This window comes from Ranitomeya imitator, chromosome 2, assembly GCF_032444005.1.
Source record: "Ranitomeya imitator isolate aRanImi1 chromosome 2, aRanImi1.pri, whole genome shotgun sequence".
NCBI classification, from domain to species: Eukaryota; Metazoa; Chordata; class Amphibia; order Anura; family Dendrobatidae; genus Ranitomeya; species Ranitomeya imitator.
The window spans coordinates 298,031,280-298,051,608 of record NC_091283.1 but is presented as its reverse complement, the minus strand read 5'-3'; the positions used below and the strand labels follow the sequence as shown (position 1 = coordinate 298,051,608).

Sequence of the window (20,329 nt, the reverse complement as noted above, 5' to 3'; positions counted from 1 at the left end):
TGCAGACACAAGACGCAGGATTCGGCCGGGTCCTTGATCTCCTGACCCCTGCAGATCTCTTCTGACTCAGACTGCTCTCCAGTCCTCCACGAGGAAGCATCCCAGCCAGCGCGCTGCTGAGGTGAGAGATCAGAAGACACGGCCGCACAGTGTGCAGTGTGGGCATGTCTACAATTCAGGGACGGACGGCCACCACTTCCAGGATTAAAGTAGCACAGAGTGCACTGCCAAAAGCCATCTTCTAGGCAGCAGGAATCCGGGCGGCCCGCATCTGCTGCTGAGGAGACAGGCCCGGGGGGCACTTGCCCTTTTGCCACCCGGCCCAGCCCGCCTCTGCGTGTCAGTGTGGTAATAGACTCACTGATGGCAGCGTGTCAGTGTGGTAATAGACTCACTGATAGCAGCGTGTCAGTGTGGTAATAGACTCACTGATGGCAGCGTGTCAGTGTGGTAATATACTCAGTGATCGCAGCGTGTCAGTGTGGTAATATACTCAGTGATTGCAGCGTGTCAGTGTGGTAATATACTCACTGATGGCAGTGTGTCAGTGTGGTAATATACTCACTGACTGCAGCGTGTCAGTGTGGTAATATACTCACTGACTGCAGCGTGTCAGTGTGGTAATATACTCAGTGATTACAGCGTGTCAGTGTGGTAATATACTCACTGATTGCAGCGTGTCAGTGTGGTAATATACTCAGTGATTACAGCGTGTCAGTGTGGTAATATACTCACTGATAGCAGCGTGTCAGTGTGGTAATATACTCAGTGATTGCAGCGTGTCAGTGTGGTAATATACTCACTGATTGCAGCGTGTCAGTGTGGTAATATACTCACTGATGGCAGCGTGTCAGTGTGGTAATATACTCACTGATAGCAGCGTGTCACTGTGGTAATATACTCACTGATAGCAGCGTGTCAGTGTGGTAATATACTCAGTGATTACAGCGTGTCAGTGTGGTAATATACTCACTGATTGCAGCGTGTCAGTGTGGTAATATACTCACTGATTGCAGCGTGTCAGTGTGGTAATATACTCACTGATAGCAGCGTGTCAGTGTGGTAATATACTCAGTGATTACAGCGTGTCAGTGTGGTAATATACTCACTGATTGCAGCGTGTCAGTGTGGTAATATACTCACTGATAGCAGCGTGTCAGTGTGGTAATATACTCAGTGATTACAGCGTGTCAGTGTGGTAATATACTCACTGATAGCAGCGTGTCAGTGTGGTAATATACTCAGCGATTACAGCGTGTCAGTGTGGTAATATACTCACTGATGGCAGCGTGTCAGTGTGGTAATATACTCACTGATAGCAGCGTGTCACTGTGGTAATATACTCACTGATTGCAGCGTGTCAGTGTGGTAATAAACTCACTGATAGCAGCGTGTCACTGTGGTAATATACTCACTGATAGCAGCGTGTCAGTGTGGTAATATACTCACTGATGGCAGCGTGTCAGTGTGGTAATATACTCACTGATGGCAGCGTGTCACTGTGGTAATATACTCACTGATAGCAGCGTGTCAGTGTGGTAATATACTCAGTGATTGCAGCGTGTCAGTGTGGTAATATACTCACTGATTGCAGCGTGTCAGTGTGGTAATATACTCACTGATAGCAGCGTGTCACTGTGGTAATATACTCACTGATAGCAGCGTGTCAGTGTGGTAATAGACTCACTGATAGCAGGGTGTCAGTGTGGTAATATACTCACTGATAGCAGCGTGTCAGTGTGGTAATATACTCAGTGATTGCAGCGTGTCAGTGTGGTAATATACTCACTGATTGCAGCGTGTCAGTGTGGTAATATACTCACTGATGGCAGCGTGTCAGTGTGGTAATATACTCACTGATAGCAGCGTGTCACTGTGGTAATATACTCACTGATAGCAGCGTGTCAGTGTGGTAATATACTCAGTGATTACAGCGTGTCAGTGTGGTAATATACTCACTGATTGCAGCGTGTCAGTGTGGTAATATACTCACTGATTGCAGCGTGTCAGTGTGGTAATATACTCACTGATAGCAGCGTGTCAGTGTGGTAATATACTCAGTGATTACAGCGTGTCAGTGTGGTAATATACTCACTGATTGCAGCGTGTCAGTGTGGTAATATACTCACTGATAGCAGCGTGTCAGTGTGGTAATATACTCAGTGATTACAGCGTGTCAGTGTGGTAATATACTCACTGATAGCAGCGTGTCAGTGTGGTAATATACTCAGCGATTACAGCGTGTCAGTGTGGTAATATACTCACTGATGGCAGCGTGTCAGTGTGGTAATATACTCACTGATAGCAGCGTGTCACTGTGGTAATATACTCACTGATTGCAGCGTGTCAGTGTGGTAATATACTCACTGATAGCAGCGTGTCACTGTGGTAATATACTCACTGATAGCAGCGTGTCAGTGTGGTAATATACTCACTGATGGCAGCGTGTCAGTGTGGTAATATACTCACTGATGGCAGCGTGTCACTGTGGTAATATACTCACTGATAGCAGCGTGTCAGTGTGGTAATATACTCAGTGATTGCAGCGTGTCAGTGTGGTAATATACTCACTGATTGCAGCGTGTCAGTGTGGTAATATACTCACTGATAGCAGCGTGTCACTGTGGTAATATACTCACTGATAGCAGCGTGTCAGTGTGGTAATAGACTCACTGATAGCAGGGTGTCAGTGTGGTAATATACTCACTGATAGCAGCGTGTCAGTGTGGTAATATACTCAGTGATTGCAGCGTGTCAGTGTGGTAATATACTCACTGATTGCAGCGTGTCAGTGTGGTAATATACTCACTGATGGCAGCGTGTCAGTGTGGTAATAGACTCAGTGATTACAGCGTGTCAGTGTGGTAATATACTCACTGATAGCAGCGTGTCACTGTGGTAATATACTCACTGATAGCAGCGTGTCAGTGTGGTAATATACTCACTGATGGCAGCGTGTCAGTGTGGTAATATACTCAGTGATTACAGCGTGTCAGTGTGGTAATATACTCAGTGATTACAGCGTGTCAGTGTGGTAATATACTCACTGATTGCAGCGTGTCAGTGTGGTAATATACTCACTGATTGCAGCGTGTCAGTGTGGTAATATACTCACTGATAGCAGCATGTCAGTGTGGTAATATACTCACTGATAGCAGCGTGTCAGTGTGGTAATATACTCAGTGATTGCAGCGTGTCAGTGTGGTAATATACTCAGTGATTACAGCGTGTCAGTGTGGTAATATACTCACTGATTGCAGCGTGTCAGTGTGGTAATATACTCAGTGATTACAGCGTGTCAGTGTGGTAATATACTCACTGATTGCAGCGTGTCAGTGTGGTAATATACTCACTGATTGCAGCGTGTCAGTGTGGTAATATACTCACTGATAGCAGCGTGTCAGTGTGGTAATATACTCAGTGATTACAGCGTGTCAGTGTGGTAATATACTCACTGATTGCAGCGTGTCAGTGTGGTAATATACTCACTGATAGCAGCGTGTCAGTGTGGTAATATACTCAGTGATTACAGCGTGTCAGTGTGGTAATATACTCACTGATAGCAGCGTGTCAGTGTGGTAATATACTCAGCGATTACAGCGTGTCAGTGTGGTAATATACTCACTGATAGCAGCGTGTCAGAGTGGTAATATACTCAGTGATTACAGCGTGTCAGTGTGGTAATATACTCACTGATAGCAGCGTGTCAGTGTGGTAATATACTCAGCGATTACAGCGTGTCAGTGTGGTAATATACTCACTGATGGCAGCGTGTCAGTGTGGTAATATACTCACTGATAGCAGCGTGTCACTGTGGTAATATACTCACTGATAGCAGCGTGTCAGTGTGGTAATATACTCAGTGATTACAGCGTGTCAGTGTGGTAATATACTCACTAATTGCAGCGTGTCAGTGTGGTAATATACTCACTGATAGCAGCGTGTCACTGTGGTAATATACTCACTGATAGCAGCGTGTCAGTGTGGTAATATACTCACTGATGGCAGCGTGTCAGTGTGGTAATATACTCACTGATAGCAGCGTGTCACTGTGGTAATATACTCACTGATAGCAGCGTTTCAGTGTGGTAATAGACTCACTGATGGCAGCGTGTCAGTGTGGTAATAGACTCACTGATGGCAGCGTGTCAGTGTGGTAATAGACTCACTGATGGCAGCGTGTCAGTGTGGTAATATACTCACTGATAGCAGCGTGTCACTTTGGTAATATACTCACTGATAGCAGCGTGTCAGTGTGGTAATTGACTCACTGATGGCAGCGTGTCAGTGTGGTAATATACTCAGTGATTGCAGCGTGTCAGTGTGGTAATATACTCACTGATGGCAGCGTGTCAGTGTGGTAATATACTCACTGATAGCAGCGTGTCACTTTGGTAATATACTCACTGATAGCAGCGTGTCAGTGTGGTAATTGACTCACTGATGGCAGCGTGTCAGTGTGGTAATATACTCAGTGATTGCAGCGTGTCAGTGTGGTAATATACTCACTGATAGCAGCGTGTCAGTGTGGTAATATACTCAGTGATCGCAGCGTGTCAGTGTGGTAATATACTCAGTGATTGCAGCGTGTCAGTGTGGTAATATACTCACTGATGGCAGCGTGTCAGTGTGGTAATATACTCACTGACTGCAGCGTGTCAGTGTGGTAATATACTCACTGATTGCAGCGTGTCAGTGTGGTAATATACTCACTGATGGCAGCGTGTCAGTGTGGTAATATACTCACTGATAGCAGCGTGTCAGTGTGGTAATATACTCACTGATTGCAGCGTGTCAGTGTGGTAATATACTCACTGATGGCAGCGTGTCAGTGTGGTAATAGACTCACTGATTGCAGCGTGTCAGTGTGGTAATATACTCACTGATGGCAGCGTGTCAGTGTGGTAATATACTCACTGACTGCAGCGTGTCAGTGTGGTAATATACTCAGTGATTACAGCGTGTCAGTGTGGTAATATACTCAGTGATTGCAGCGTGTCAGTGTGGTAATATACTCAGTGATTACAGCGTGTCAGTGTGGTAATATACTCACTGATAGCAGGGTGTCAGTGTGGTAATATACTCACTGATAGCAGCGTGTCAGTGTGGTAATATACTCAGTGATTGCAGCGTGTCAGTGTGGTAATATACTCACTGATTGCAGCGTGTCAGTGTGGTAATATACTCACTGATGGCAGCGTGTCAGTGTGGTAATATACTCACTGATAGCAGCGTGTCACTGTGGTAATATACTCACTGATAGCAGCGTGTCAGTGTGGTAATATACTCAGTGATTACAGCGTGTCAGTGTGGTAATATACTCACTGATTGCAGTGTGTCAGTGTGGTAATATACTCACTGATTGCAGCGTGTCAGTGTGGTAATATACTCACTGATAGCAGCGTGTCAGTGTGGTAATATACTCAGTGATTACAGCGTGTCAGTGTGGTAATATACTCACTGATTGCAGCGTGTCAGTGTGGTAATATACTCACTGATAGCAGCGTGTCAGTGTGGTAATATACTCAGTGATTACAGCGTGTCAGTGTGGTAATATACTCAGTGATTGCAGCGTGTCAGTGTGGTAATATACTCACTGATAGCAGCGTGTCAGTGTGGTAATATACTCACTGATAGCAGCGTGTCAGTGTGGTAATATACTCACTGATAGCAGCGTCTCAGTGTGGTAATATACTCAGTGATTACACCGTGTCAGTGTGGTAATATACTCACTGATGGCAGCGTGTCAGTGTGGTAATATACTCACTGATAGCAGCGTGTCAGTGTGGTAATATACTCACTGATAGCAGCGTGTCAGTGTGGTAATATACTCAGGGATTGCAGCGTGTCAGTGTGGTAATATACTCACTGATAGCAGGATGTCAGTGTGGTAATATACTCACTGATAGCAGCGTGTCAGTGTGGTAATATACTCACTGATAGCAGCTTGTCAGTGTGGTAATATACTCAGTGATTGCAGCGTGTCAGTGTGGTAATATACTCACTGATAGCAGGATGTCAGTGTGGTAATATACTCACTGATTGCAGCGTGTCAGTGTGGTAATATACTCACTGATAGCAGCGTGTCACTGTGGTAATATACTCAGCGATTACAGCGTGTCAGTGTGGTAATATACTCAGTGATCGCAGCGTGTCAGTGTGGTAATATACTCACTGATTGCAGCGTGTCAGTGTGGTAATATACTCACTGATTGCAGCGTGTCAGTGTGGTAATATACTCAGTGATCGCAGCGTGTCAGTGTGGTAATATACTCACTGATAGCAGCGTGTCACTGTGGTAATATACTCAGCGATTACAGCGTGTCAGTGTGGTAATATACTCAGTGATTGCAGCGTGTCAGTGTGGTAATATACTCACTGATAGCAGCGTGTCAGTGTGGTAATATACTCACTGATAGCAGCGGGTCAGTGTGGTAATATACTCAGTGATTGCAGCGTGTCAGTGTGGTAATATACTCACTGATGGCAGCGTGTCAGTGTGGTAATATACTCAGTGATTGCAGGATGTCAGTGTGGTAATATACTCACTGATGGCAGCGTGTCAGTGTGGTAATATACTCACTGATTGCAGGGTGTCAGTGTGGTAATATACTCACTGATGGCAGCGTGTCAGTGTGGTAATATACTCACTGATTGCAGGGTGTCAGTGTGGTAATATACTCAGTGATTGCAGGATGTCAGTGTGGTAATATACTCAGTGATTGCAGCGTGTCAGTGTGGTAATATACTCACTGATTGCAGGGTGTCAGTGTGGTAATATACTCACTGATAGCAGCGTGTCAGTGTGGTAATAGACTCACTGATGGCAGCGTGTCAGTGTGGTAATATACTCAATGATTGCAGCGTGTCAGTGTGGTAATATACTCACTGATTGCAGCGTGTCAGTGTGGTAATATACTCAGTGATTGCAGGATGTCAGTGTGGTAATATACTCACTGATAGCAGCGTGTCAGTGTGGTAATATACTCAGTGATTGCAGGGTGTCAGTGTGGTAATATACTCACTGATAGCAGCGTGTCAGTGTGGTAATAGACTCACTGATGGCAGCGTGTCAGTGTGGTAATATACTCAATGATTGCAGCGTGTCAGTGTGGTAATATACTCACTGATTGCAGCGTGTCAGTGTGGTAATATACTCACTGATAGCAGCGTGTCAGTGTGGTAATATACTCAGTGATCGCAGCGTGTCAGTGTGGTAATATACTCACTGATTGCAGCGTGTCAGTGTGGTAATATACTCAGTGATTGCAGCGTGTCAGTGTGGTAATATACTCACTGATTGCAGCGTGTCAGTGTGGTAATATACTCAGTGATTGCAGCGTGTCAGTGTGGTAATATACTCAGTGATTGCAGCGTGTCAGTGTGGTAATATACTCACTGATAGCAGCGTGTCAGTGTGGTAATATACTCAGTGATTGCAGCGTGTCAGTGTGGTAATATACTCACTATTCGCAGTCTTCTCCTGTGTCTAGAGTTGCTCCACTCCTGTTCTACGTCACCTGACGGCTGTTCAGACTCTCCAGGTCACGCTGGGCTCTATGTGACACATAGGTGGCTTTTACAATATAAGTCTATGGAGCGTGAGAATGAGGCTCACAATGAGGATCCATGGACTTACATTGTAAAGAGACGTCCAGGTCACATAAAGCATAGCGGGAGCCGGGGTCTGAAGAGTGAAGACGTCACTCAGAGGAGAAGCCGAGTGGTGCTGAATACCGGAGAACACGGCGCTAGGTGAGTACATTAACACACTGACACTGCTCTAACATGTACACGGGAACTAGGGGAAAAAACTGAATGTCTTCGCCATGATAGAGCATATTGGCAGACTCTGGTGAGATTTTTAATTAGTGTATGTCTACGTCTATTTTTTCTCCCCATTCTGTGTTTTGGTTAAGGGCACTATTTATCACTGGTCCCTGGTTCCCTTTGTTTATTATTTGTAATAGTCTATTTTGTACATTTTAGTATTGAATAAAAGTTAAGTTTTATTAGTATCCAATCGCTATTGCTGCTGCATATTCTATTTTGGACTACTACCCAGCTAATTTATATGGATAATATGTTACTTGTATATTGTACTATGAGAACAGACATGATATACTATACTATTCGCACTTTATCCAGCATATAACATCAGATGTTTATGCACACTGTATATTACATAAAGTATACTGTACAGGACAATATATGACTGCTATGTGACATACAGACATCAGACATTACATTAGTCACGTATTATCCTGTACATACCATCATATGTCTCTGCACATAGTGTGGGCGAATAATTTTTCAGAGGGGCCACATGACACACGACGACTGTCATGGAATCCAAACCAAAAGACTGAAGTTAATTCTGCTCAATATTATTATTAACATATTAATTACAATTCATATTAAAATATAATAATTATATCATACTAGATGGTGGCCCGATTCTAACGCATCGGGTATTCTAGAATATGCATGTCCACGTAGTATATTGCCCAGTGACGTAGTATATTGACCAGCGACGTAGTATATTGCCCAGCCACGTAGTATATTGCCCAGTCACGTAGTATATTGCCCAGTCACGTAGTATATTGCCCAGTCACGTAGTATATTGCCCAGCCACGTAGTATATAGCACAGCCCACGTAGTACGGTATATTGCCCAGCCACATAGTATATAGCAGAGCCACGTAGTATATTGCCCAACCACATAGTATATAGCAGAGCCACGTAGTATATTGCCCAGTTACGTAGTATATTGGCCAGCACAGAGCCACGCCGCCTTTCTCGCTCCTCGCCACGCTGCCGGGACCGCTCCAGCCTCCATTCCAAGCGGCAGCTTGCGGTGCCGTCCCAGGGCTGGTGTGAGCAGAACCTATGATGAGGTCGCGGTCACATGACCGTGACGTCATGGCAGGTCCTTGTCGCACACCAGCCCTGGGACGGCACCGCAAGCTGCCGCTTGCAATGGAGCGGTCCCGGGAGCGTGGCAAGGAGCGAGAAAGGCGGAGGACGGTGAGTATAGCAGGTTTTTTTTTTTTAAATTATTTTTAACATGACATTTTTACTATTGATGCTGCATAGGCAGCATCAATAGTAAATAGTTGGGGACACACAGGGTTAATAGCAGCGGTAACGGCACGCGTTCGTGACAGAAGGACAGACGGAAGTACCCCTTAGACAATTATGTATATAGATAGATACTACAGTATGTGCACATGCCTGCAGTGTTATATGCACTGATTATGCCTGGACCTTATATTATAATGGATGGAATTATATATGATATATGGTGTCCTGGAGCCAGGCTCAGGAGCAGTCAGGATGACTGTATACTTGTGTCTGACCCTGACTGGGAGTTATTGCTGCAGCTTGAACGGGTGACGCTGGAGCCAAAGACTCCACTGATAGTGACCTGGGCTGCATGAAAGTTCAAATGGGTGCAATAAATCCTCACACTCACTGTGCCTCAGAGGGACTGCAGACACAAGACGCAGGATTCGGCCGGGTCCTTGATCTCCTGACCCCTGCAGATCTCTTCTGACTCAGACTGCTCTCCAGTCCTCCACGAGGAAGCATCCCAGCCAGCGCGCTGCTGAGGTGAGAGATCAGAAGACACGGCCGCACAGTGTGCAGTGTGGGCATGTCTACAATTCAGGGACGGACGGCCACCACTTCCAGGATTAAAGTAGCACAGAGTGCCCTGCCAAAAGCCATCTTCTAGGCAGCAGGAATCCGGGCGGCCCGCATCTGCTGCTGAGGAGACAGGCCCGGGGGGCACTTGCCCTTTTGCCACCCGGCCCAGCCCGCCTCTGGCCCCTAATGTACCTAAACAGTAGAAACCCCCCACAAGTGACCCCATATTGGAAACTAGACCCCTCAATGAACTTATCTAGATGTGTTGTGAGAACTTTGAACCCCCAAGTGTTTCACTACAGTTTATAACGCAGAGCCGTGAAAATAAAAAATCTTTTTGTTTTCCCACAAAAATTATTTTTTAGCCCCCAGTTTTGTATTTTCCCAAGGGTAACAGGAGAAATTGGTCCACAAAAGTTGTTGTCCAATTTGTCCTGAGTACGCTGATACCCCATATGTTGGGGTAAACTCCTGTTTGGGCACACAGGAGAGCTCGGAAGGGAAGGAGCACTGTTTTACTTTTTCAACGCAGAATTGGCTGGAATTGAGATCGGACGCCATGTCGTGTTTGGAGAGCCCCTGATGTGCCGAAACAGTGGAAACCCCCCAATTATAACTGAAACCCTAATCTAAAGACACCCCTAACCCTAATTCCAACGGTAACCCTAACCACACCTCTAACCCTGACACACCCCTAACCCTAATCCCAACCCTATTCCCAACTGTAAATGTAATCTAAACCCTAACCCTAACTTTAGCCCCAACCCTAACTGTAGCCCCAACCCTAACCCTAGCCCTAACCCTAGCCCTAGCCCTAACCCTAGCCCTAACCCTAGCCCTAGCCCTAACCCTAGCCCTAACCCTAGCCCTAACCCTAGCCCTAACCCTAACCCTAGCCCTAGCCCTAACCCTAGCCCTAACCCTAGCCCTAACCCTAGCCCTAACCCTAGCCCTAGCCCTAACCCTAGCCCTAACCCTAGCCCTAATGGGAAAATGGAAATAAATACATTTTTTTTTTATTTTTCCCTAACTAAGGGGGTGATGAAGGGGGGTTTGATTTACTTTTATAGCGAGTTTTTTAGCGGATTTTTATGATTGGCAGCCGTCACACACTGAAAGACCCTTTTTATTGCAAAAAATATTTTTTGCAATACCACATTTTGAGAGCTATAATTTTTCCATATTTTGGTCCACAGAGTCATGTGAGGTCTTGTTTTTTGCGGGACGAGTTGACATTTTTATTGAAAACATTTTTGGGCACGTGACATTTTTTGATCGCTTTTTATTCCGATTTTTGTGAGGAAGAATGACCAAAAGCCAGCTATTCATGAATTTCTATTGGGGGAGGCGTTTATACCGTTCCGCGTTTCTTAAAATTGATAAATCAGTTTTATTCTTCGGGTCAGTGCGATTACAGCGATACCTCATTTATATCATTTTTTTATGGTTTGGCGCTTTTATACGATAAAAACTATTTTACAGAAAAAATAATTATTTTTGCATCGCTTTATTCTCAGGACTATAACTTTTTTATTTTTTTGCTGATGATGCTGTATGGCGGCTCTTTTTTTGCGGGACAATATGACGCTTTCAGCGGTACCATGTGTATTTATATCTGTCTTTTTGATCGCGTGTTATTCCACTTTTTGTTCGGCGGAATGATAATAAAGCGTTGTTTTTTGCCTCGTTTTTTTTTTTTTTTCTTACGGTGTTTACTGAAGGGGTTAACTAGTGGGACAGTTTTATAGGTCGGGTCGTTACGGACGCGGCGATACTAAATATGTGTACTTTTATTGGTTTTTTTTTTTATTTAGATGAAGAAATGTATTTATGGGAATAATATATTTTTTTTTTTTTTCATTATTTTGGAATATTTTTTTTTATTTTTTTTACACATTTGGAAAATTTTTTTTTTACTTTTTTACTTTGTCCCAGGGGGGGACATCACAGATCAGTGATCTGACAGTTTGCACAGCACTCTGTCAGATCACCGATCTGAGAGCAGTGCAGGCTGCTTCACAGTGCCTGCTCTGAGCAGGCTCTGTGAAGCCACCTCCCTCCCTGCAGGACCCGGATCCGCGGCCATCTTGGATGCGGGGCTGGAGGGAGCAGGGAGGGAGGTGAGACCCTCGCAGCAACGCGATCACATCGCGTTGCTCCGGGGGTCTCAGGGAAGCCCGCAGGGAGCCCCCTCCCTGCGCGGTGCTTCCCTGCACCGCCGGCACATCGCGATCATCTTTGATCGCGGTGTGCCAGGGGTTAATGTGCCGGGGGCGGTCCGTGACCGCTCCTGGCACATAGTGCCGGATGTCAGCTGCGATAAGCAGCTGACACCCGGCCGCGATCGGCCGCGCTCCCCCCGTGAGCGCGGCCGATCGGCTATGACGTACTATCCCGTCCAGGGTCAGATAAGCCCAGGGCACCTCGACGGGATAGTACGTCTAAGGTCACAGAGGGGTTAAGGACAAGTTGGTGAGGGCTGATGTAGGTTCCGACGTTCGAGTACCTAGACAGACTTTTCTACGCACTCAAAAACAGGGAACTTTTCCCTGCTTAAACTGTCTGCAGTGTAATAATGTCCAGAAGGGAGACAAGGTCTTCCACCCGTACACTGGAAAAGGCATTCCTATACGTGGCTTCTTCACTTGTGATTCCTCGTATGTAATCTACATCATTAAGTGCCCCTGCGGCCTGGCATACGTTGGAGAAACTACTCAAGCCATACGTGATCGTGTATCACAACATAAGTCGAACATACGGTGTAACAGGGACCATCTTCCCCTCCCACACCATTTCCGTACTACGGGCCATAGCGTTGCCCAACTACGCTATCAGGTATTGGAACATGTCGACCAAGGGAGAAGGGGACAGAGCAGGACAAGGCTGCTCAAGAAACGTGAGGCCTATTGGATTTTCACTTTACAGACTTTAGAACCGAAAGGCCTTAATAGAGATTTTGATACATCTAGTTTCCTCTAAGCTGTACCCTTGTATTATGCTTGAACATGTGGTTGACATTTGTTCAATAAGATATGCCAGTATTAATCCTGTTTTCTTTATCTTTTTAGAATCGCTAAAACCTCTTCCTTCTTTATGCTTCCCTCGTGGCACCCTGCACTCTTCACAGTATAGTATATAGGATGCCACTCAGTACACTATTACTGAAGGTTTCTACCCTTAACCTCCTGCTCACATCTTCATAGCACGCTCATATAGCTCCTTCTTTCTTTATATTGCGCTCCAGCGCGCTACACAGACAGCAGACACTTATATAACTCTCCTGCGTCTCATTTTTAGAGCATATTACAACGCTCCAGCGTCTCGCTTTATAGCACTATCTAACGTCATATCTGAGCCCCTTCGTTTTCTCATTTATTGGTAAGCCCCCTGTCAACCCTCTCTTAAGGACATTTATCCCACATGCTGCAATATTTTTCACCACCACTCACATTCTCCCTCTGGTAATTTTTTACTTTTTACAGCATTACTCCACAGTTTCGCGTAAGAAGGTGATTTTTCCTTCCACATGTTGTAACCAGCTTAACCAGGTGATTCATTTTTCATTTTACACTTCATTTTTATTCATTTTTATTCATTTTTTACCATTCATCATGGCTCTTCATCCTCACTACACACTTTTCCACAGCTTCTATCTTACCTCATACCATTTAGCACCACTACCAGGTACTCTTGTTCTATTTTCCATATATAGGTTTAGTCTGTGTTTAGATTTCAACACCCTATATTCTTTATCTCCCTAGGCACGTTATACCATGCACTAAGTTTATCAGGCTATAAAGATGAATAAATATCGTCACTTCATTTCCGATCCACGTGGGAGCTCCACCCCTCACCTGTGAACATATATCCTTTTCTCATAGGGGCTCTTTATAGCATAGTATACTATATCCAATTTTTCTGAGTCAGATCTCCATTAAATGTTTAGTCCTTGGAGTTAATCGTAGGCTGCGGTAGCATCCGCTTAATTATCGTATATTTTGTATATACTTGGTTTTGAAATTTGTTTGATATTTTTCTGCCCTTGTTTTATTTTTTTTGTTTCTTTCTTTTGTAGACATATCTTTCGCTAATTTTTGCACCTAATATGTGATATTGTGTAACCAGACAGAAACTAAAATATTGTTCTATATGCCTTTTTTGGTATTTTACATCAGATAAATTGGAAATTGTTCTGAAGAAGGTCCGGTGGGACCGAAAACGTTTAACTGTCGAAACTGTATCTGGGACTTGCAATAAAGCTGATTAACTTCACCTTACTACCGTTTGAGTGCCAAGTTTATTGTATACATTGATATTCTGCAAAAGGTACAGGGAGTGGACTGCTGAGGACTGGGGCAAAGTCATTTTCTCTGATGAATCCCCTTTTCGATTGTTTGGGACATCTGGAAAACAGCTTATTTGGAGAAGAGGTGAGCGCTACCACCAGTCTTGTCTCATGCCAACTGTAAAGCATCCTAAAACCATTCATGTGTGGGGTTGCTTCTCAGCCAAGGGAATCGGCTCACTCACAGTCTTGCCTAAAAACACAGCCATGAATAAAGAATGGTACCAGAATGTCCTCCAAGAGCAACTTCTCCCAACCGTCCAAGAGCAGATTGGCGCCCAACAATGCCTTTTCCAACATGATGGAGCACCTTGCCATAAAGCAAAGGTGATAACTAAATGGCTCATGGAACAAAACATTGAGATTTTGGGTCCATGGCCTGGAAACTCCCCAGATCTTAATCCCATTGAGAACTTGTAGTCAATCATCAAGAGACGGGTGGACAAACAAAAACCAACAAATTCTGGCAAAATGCAAGCATTGATTATGCAAGAATGGACTGCTATCAGTCAGGATATGGTCCAGAAGTTGATTGAGAGCATGCCAGGGAGAATTGCAGAGGTCTTGAAGAAGAAGGCTCAACACTGCAAATATTGACTTGCTGCATTAACTCATTCTAACTGTCAATATAACCTATTGGTACTCATAATATGATTGCAATTATATTTCTGTATGTGATATAAACATCAGACAAACACTAATAAAAACCAGAGGGCAGCAGATCATGTGAAAATATAATTTTGGTGTCATTCTCAAAAATTTTGGCCATGACTGTAGAATACAAAATGTGTTTAGAAAGCAAGAGCGTTCCTAAACTTGGTTCACTGTCTCCACTTTTAGACACAAACAATAAGAGTAAGTCAGAGAGCAGTGGTGGCCCTAGCTTCCTGTTGATGTAGGCCCCTTAAAAAATAGTGAGGAAAGAATGGTTGTAGATGACGAGGAAAAAGCTAACATATTAAACACCTTCTTCTCCACGGTATTCACGGTGGAAAATGAAATGCTAGGTGAAATCCCAAGAAACAATGAAAACCCTATATTAAGGGTCACCAATCTAACCCAAGAAGAGGTGCGAAACCGGCTAAATAAGATTAAAATAGATAAATCTCCGGGTCCGGATGGCATACACCCACGAGTACTAAGAGAACTAAGTAATGTAATAGATAAACCATTATTTCTTATTTTTAGGGACTCTATAGCGACAGGGTCTGTTCCGCAGGACTGGCGCATAGCAAATGTGGTGCCAATATTCAAAAAGGGCTCTAAAAGTGAACCTGGAAATTATAGGCCAGTAAGTCTAACCTCTATTGTTGGTAAAATATTTGAAGGGTTTCTGAGGGATGTTATTCTGGATTATCTCAATGAGAATAACTGTTTAACTCCATATCAGCATGGGTTTATGAGAAATCGCTCCTGTCAAACCAATCTAATCAGTTTTTATGAAGAGGTAAGCTATAGGCTGGACCACGGTGAGTCATTGGACGTGGTATATCTTGATTTTTCCAAAGCGTTTGATACCGTGCCGCACAAGAGGTTGGTACACAAAATGAGAATGCTTGGTCTGGGGGAAAATGTGTGTAAATGGGTTAGTAACTGGCTTAGTGATAGAAAGCAGAGGGTGGTTATAAATGGTATAGTCTCTAACTGGGTCGCTGTGACCAGTGGGGTACCGCAGGGGTCAGTATTGGGACCTGTTCTCTTCAACATATTCATTAATGATCTGGTAGAAGGTTTACACAGTAAAATATCGATATTTGCAGATGATACAAAACTATGTAAAGCAGTTAATACAAGAGAAGATAGTATTCTGCTACAGATGGATCTGGATAAGTTGGAAACTTGGGCTGAAAGGTGGCAGATGAGGTTTAACAATGATAAATGTAAGGTTATACACATGGGAAGAAGGAATCAATATCACCATTACACACTGAATGGGAAACCACTGGGTAAATCTGACAGGGAGAAGGACTTGGGGATCCTAGTTAATGATAAACTTACCTGGAGCAGCCAGTGCCAGGCAGCAGCTGCCAGGGCAAACAGGATCATGGGGTGCATTAAAAGAGGTCTGGATACACATGATGAGAGCATTATACTGCCTCTGTACAAATCCCTAGTTAGACCGCACATGGAGTACTGTGTCCAGTTTTGGGCACCGCTGCTCAGGAAGGATATAATGGAACTAGAAAGAGTACAAAGGAGGGCAACAAAATTAATAAAGGGGATGGGAGAACTACAATACCCAGATAGATTAGCGAAATTAGGATTATTTAGTCTAGAAAAAAGACGACTGAGGGGCGATCTAATAACCATGTATAAGTATATAAGGGGACAATACAAGTATCTTGCTGAGGATCTGTTTATACCAAGGAAGGTGACGGGCACAAGGGGGCATTCTTTGCGTCTGGAGGAGAGAAGGTTTTTCCACCAACATAGAAGAGGATTCTTTACTGTTAGGGCAGTGAGAATCTGGAATTGCTTGCCTGAGGAGGTGGTGATGGCGAACTCAGTCGAGGGGTTCAAGAGAGGCCTGGATGTCTTCCTGGAGCAGAACAATATTGTATCATACAATTATTAGGTTCTGTAGAAGGACGTAGATCTGGGGATTTATTATGATGGAATATAGGCTGAACTGGATGGACAAATGTCTTTTTTCGGCCTTACTAACTATGCTATGCTAATACATCCAAAGGCAGGAACAGTGAAGCCAGTGCTGATTTTGTAACAACCTCACATGAGCCCCGGGAACGTGAGTGCAAAGACTATTGGAACAAAACTGGCACGGAAAGTGAGTGAGTGTGAATATTTTTATTTGAACTAGACCAAACATGACAAGGGGTTGTCCTAGTAATGGACAACCCCTTTAAGAAATACATTTTTATGTTAAAACATTTCCAACATTCTGAACATGAAAACGTTTCACCCCCTTTGTGACTTTTCTGATGTTAAAGAGTTATTTTAGTATAAAACATTTCCTACATTATGAACATGAAAAAGGCTTCGGCTAATGCTCATCAAGTATTTCAAAGCACCCAGATACTCAAGGGATATCCAAGTATCACTGAGCACATTCGCTCATCCCTAGTAATTATCCTTTCTCATTTAATTATACGACTTATGTTTTTGTGCAATTTGTCAATAACATATGTAGTGTCTCCCAGTCTGAGTTATTTTTGATGGTCAACAAAAATTCGATTTTCTAGTAATTTATTTTCCACACTCTACTGTAGGTATTATAATGGTTTCTCTTTGTGTGGGATTTTTATTGTTTAAAGGTGATGTCCACTACTTGGACAAACCCTGCTCATTGGAAAAGAAAAGATTGATCCAGCTTCTACTCTACAAATCCACGACATGTTTAAAATGATGAATTCTTTATTTTTTTTAAAGTTAAAATAGTCATATCAAAAACTTTTTTTTTTAATTTCTTCTTTGAAACCTGTAGGAAAATGTATTTAAAAAACATAGGGAAAAGACATACAGAAGAATACCAAATGTGTTTAGAAAGCAAGTGCGTTCTTAAACTTGGTTCACTGTCTCCACTTTTAGACACATCAAACAATAGGAGTAAGTCAGAGAGCAGTGGTGGCCCTAGCTTCCTGTTGATGTTCAATACATCCAAAGGCAAGAACAGTGAAGCCAGTGCTGGCACGGAAAGTGAGTGAGTATGAATATTTTTATTTGAACTAGACCAAACATGACAAGGGGTTGTCCTAGTAATGGACAACCCCTTTAAGAAATACATTTTTGTTACAACATTTCCAACATTCTGAACATGAAAAAGTTTCACCGCCTTTGTGACTTTTCTGATGTTAAAGAGTTATTTTAGTATAAAACATTTCCTACATTATGAACATGAAAAAGACTTCTCCTCTGTGTGAATTTTTTGGTGACTAAGAAGATATGATTTCCTTACAAAACATTTCTCACATTACGAACATGAAAACGGCTTTTCCCCTGTGTGTTTTCTGGTGCTTAACCAAAGATGATTTCTCGTTAAAACATTTCCCACATTCTGAACATGAAAAAGGTTTCTCCCCTGTGTGAGTTCTTTGGTGTATAACAAGATTGGATTTCTGTTTAAAACATTTCCCACATTCTGAACATGAAAAAGGTTTCTCCCCTGTGTGAGTTCTTTGGTGAGTAGCAAGATTGGATTTCCTGTTAAAACATTTCCCACATTCTGAACATGAAAAAGGTTTCTCCCCTGTGTGGGTTCTTTGGTGTACAACAAGATCACATTTCAGTTTAAAACATTTCCCACATTCTGAACAGGAAAAAGGTTTCTCCCCTGTGTGGGTTCTCTGGTGTATAACAAGATTGGATTTCGCTTTAAAGCATTTCCCACATTCTGAACAGGAAAAAGGTTTCACTCCTGTGTGGGTTCTTCTTTGGTGTCTAACAAGACGGCATTTCTCGCCAAAATAATTCCCACATTCTGGACAGGAAAAAGGCTTCTCCCCTGAGTGAGTTCTCTGGTGCTGAACCAAAGATGATTTCTCCTTAAAACCTTTCCCACATTCTGAACATGAAAAAGGTTTCTCCCCTGTGTGGGTTCTTTGGTGTATAACAAGATTGGATTTCTGGTTAAAACATTTCCCACATTCTGAACATGAAAAAGGTTTCTCCCCTGTGTGGGTTCTTTGGTGTATAACAAGATTGGATTTCTGGTTAAAACATTTCCCACATTCTGAACATGAAAAAGGTTTCTCCCCTGTGTGGGTTCTCTGGTGTATAACAAGATTGGATTTCTGTTTAAAACATTTCCCACATTCTGAACATGAAAAAGGTTTCTCCCCTGTGTGAGTTCTTTGGTGAGTAGCAAGATTGGATTTCCTGTTAAAACATTTCCCACATTCTGAACATGAAAAAGGTTTCTCACCTGTGTGGGTTCTTTGGTGTACAACAAGATCACATTTCAGTTTAAAACATTTCCCACATTCTGAACAGGAAAAAGGTTTCACTCCTGTGTGGGTTCTTCTTTGGTGTCTAACAAGACTGCATTTCTCGCTAAAATAATTCCCACATTCTGGACAGGAAAAAGGTTTCTCCCCTGTGTGGGTTCTCTGGTGTATAACAAGATTGGATTTCGCTTTAAAGCATTTCCCACATTCTGAACATGAAAAAGGTTTCTCCCCTGTGTGGGTTCTCTGGTGTATAACAAGATTGCATTTCGCTTTAAAACATTTCCCACATTCTGAACAGGAAAAAGGTTTCACTCCTGTGTGGGTTCTTCTTTGGTGTCTAACAAGACGGCATTTCTCGCCAAAATAATTCCCACATTCTGGACAGGAAAAAGGCTTCTCCCCTGAGTGAGTTCTCTGGTGCTGAACCAAACATGATTTCTCCTTAAAACCTTTCCCACATTCTGAACATGAAAAAGGTTTCTCCCCTGTGTGGGTTCTTTGGTGTATAACAAGATTGGATTTCTGGTTAAAACATTTCCCACATTCTGAACATGAAAAAGGTTTCTCCCCTGTGTGGGTTCTCTGGTGTATAACAAGATGTGATTTGTGTTTAAAACATTTTCCACACTTGGAACAAGAAAATCTTTTCTCCACTGTGTGAATTTTCGGGTGTTTAAGAAAAGACTTTTCGATGAGAAAACTGTTTTCATATTCTGAACATGAAAATGGCTTCTTTGATTTAGGAGTATTTCTGTTTTTAATGCTTATTTTGTGACTCTGATTTTCCTTAGTTGTCACTAATGAATCAGAAGACACAACCTGTTTCAAAGGATCAGATGAGATATCTTTGCTGCGAAGGAGTGATGGAATATTTGGAGTCATGGCATTAACGTCAATTGTATCCAGTGGGATCTCAAAATCATCTGATTTAAAAATTGAAGATGTTAGCTGTTCATTTGATCTCTGGGTACAGTTATCTGCAAGATATAAACCAATTATCATTTTTTAATATAATATCCTTGAATGCCATTTAACATTTCTACTTAAACTGTCTGCAAAAATTGCAAGTTATGTAAAAATATTGAATTCTTCACCAAGACAATGACAGTTCACAGTCTAATAGAGAATCTCATATGATGAACCTGTGGAGCGTGGTATTTAACTGTTTGTTCATTCTGCCTACAAAATATGGAATAAAAAGCTACAAAGAAACATTAGGTTGACGAACATAATACCAATAAAAACTTCTATTCATCTAACAAAAAACAAGTCCCCACTCAGGTCCCCAAACAGAGGTTTCCACGTTATTAGTGGCTCAAAGGCTCTTGAAAAGCATCATGGCTTCCATTAACCAATCCAGCAATAACCACTCTGTCAAAGTCAAATTTCCCCCTCGCTTCTGAGCTTTTTAGTGTGCCCAAACCACATGTATT

General features: G+C 42.9%; 1 protein-coding gene across 2 annotated transcripts in view; it reads right to left on the bottom strand.

The window, feature by feature from the left end:
* Positions 1 to 16,778: 16,778 nt before the first annotated feature.
* Positions 16,779 to 20,329, bottom strand: part of LOC138663324 (zinc finger protein 271-like) — a 49,045-nt gene continuing 45,494 nt past the window's right edge. For both annotated transcript variants that reach the window (XM_069749503.1, XM_069749502.1), the window contains exon 7: positions 16,779 to 19,873. In XM_069749503.1, coding sequence (XP_069605604.1) covers positions 17,916 to 19,873 — 1,958 coding nt within the window. In that variant the 3' untranslated portion in view covers positions 16,779 to 17,915. The remainder of the gene's footprint in view (positions 19,874 to 20,329) is intronic.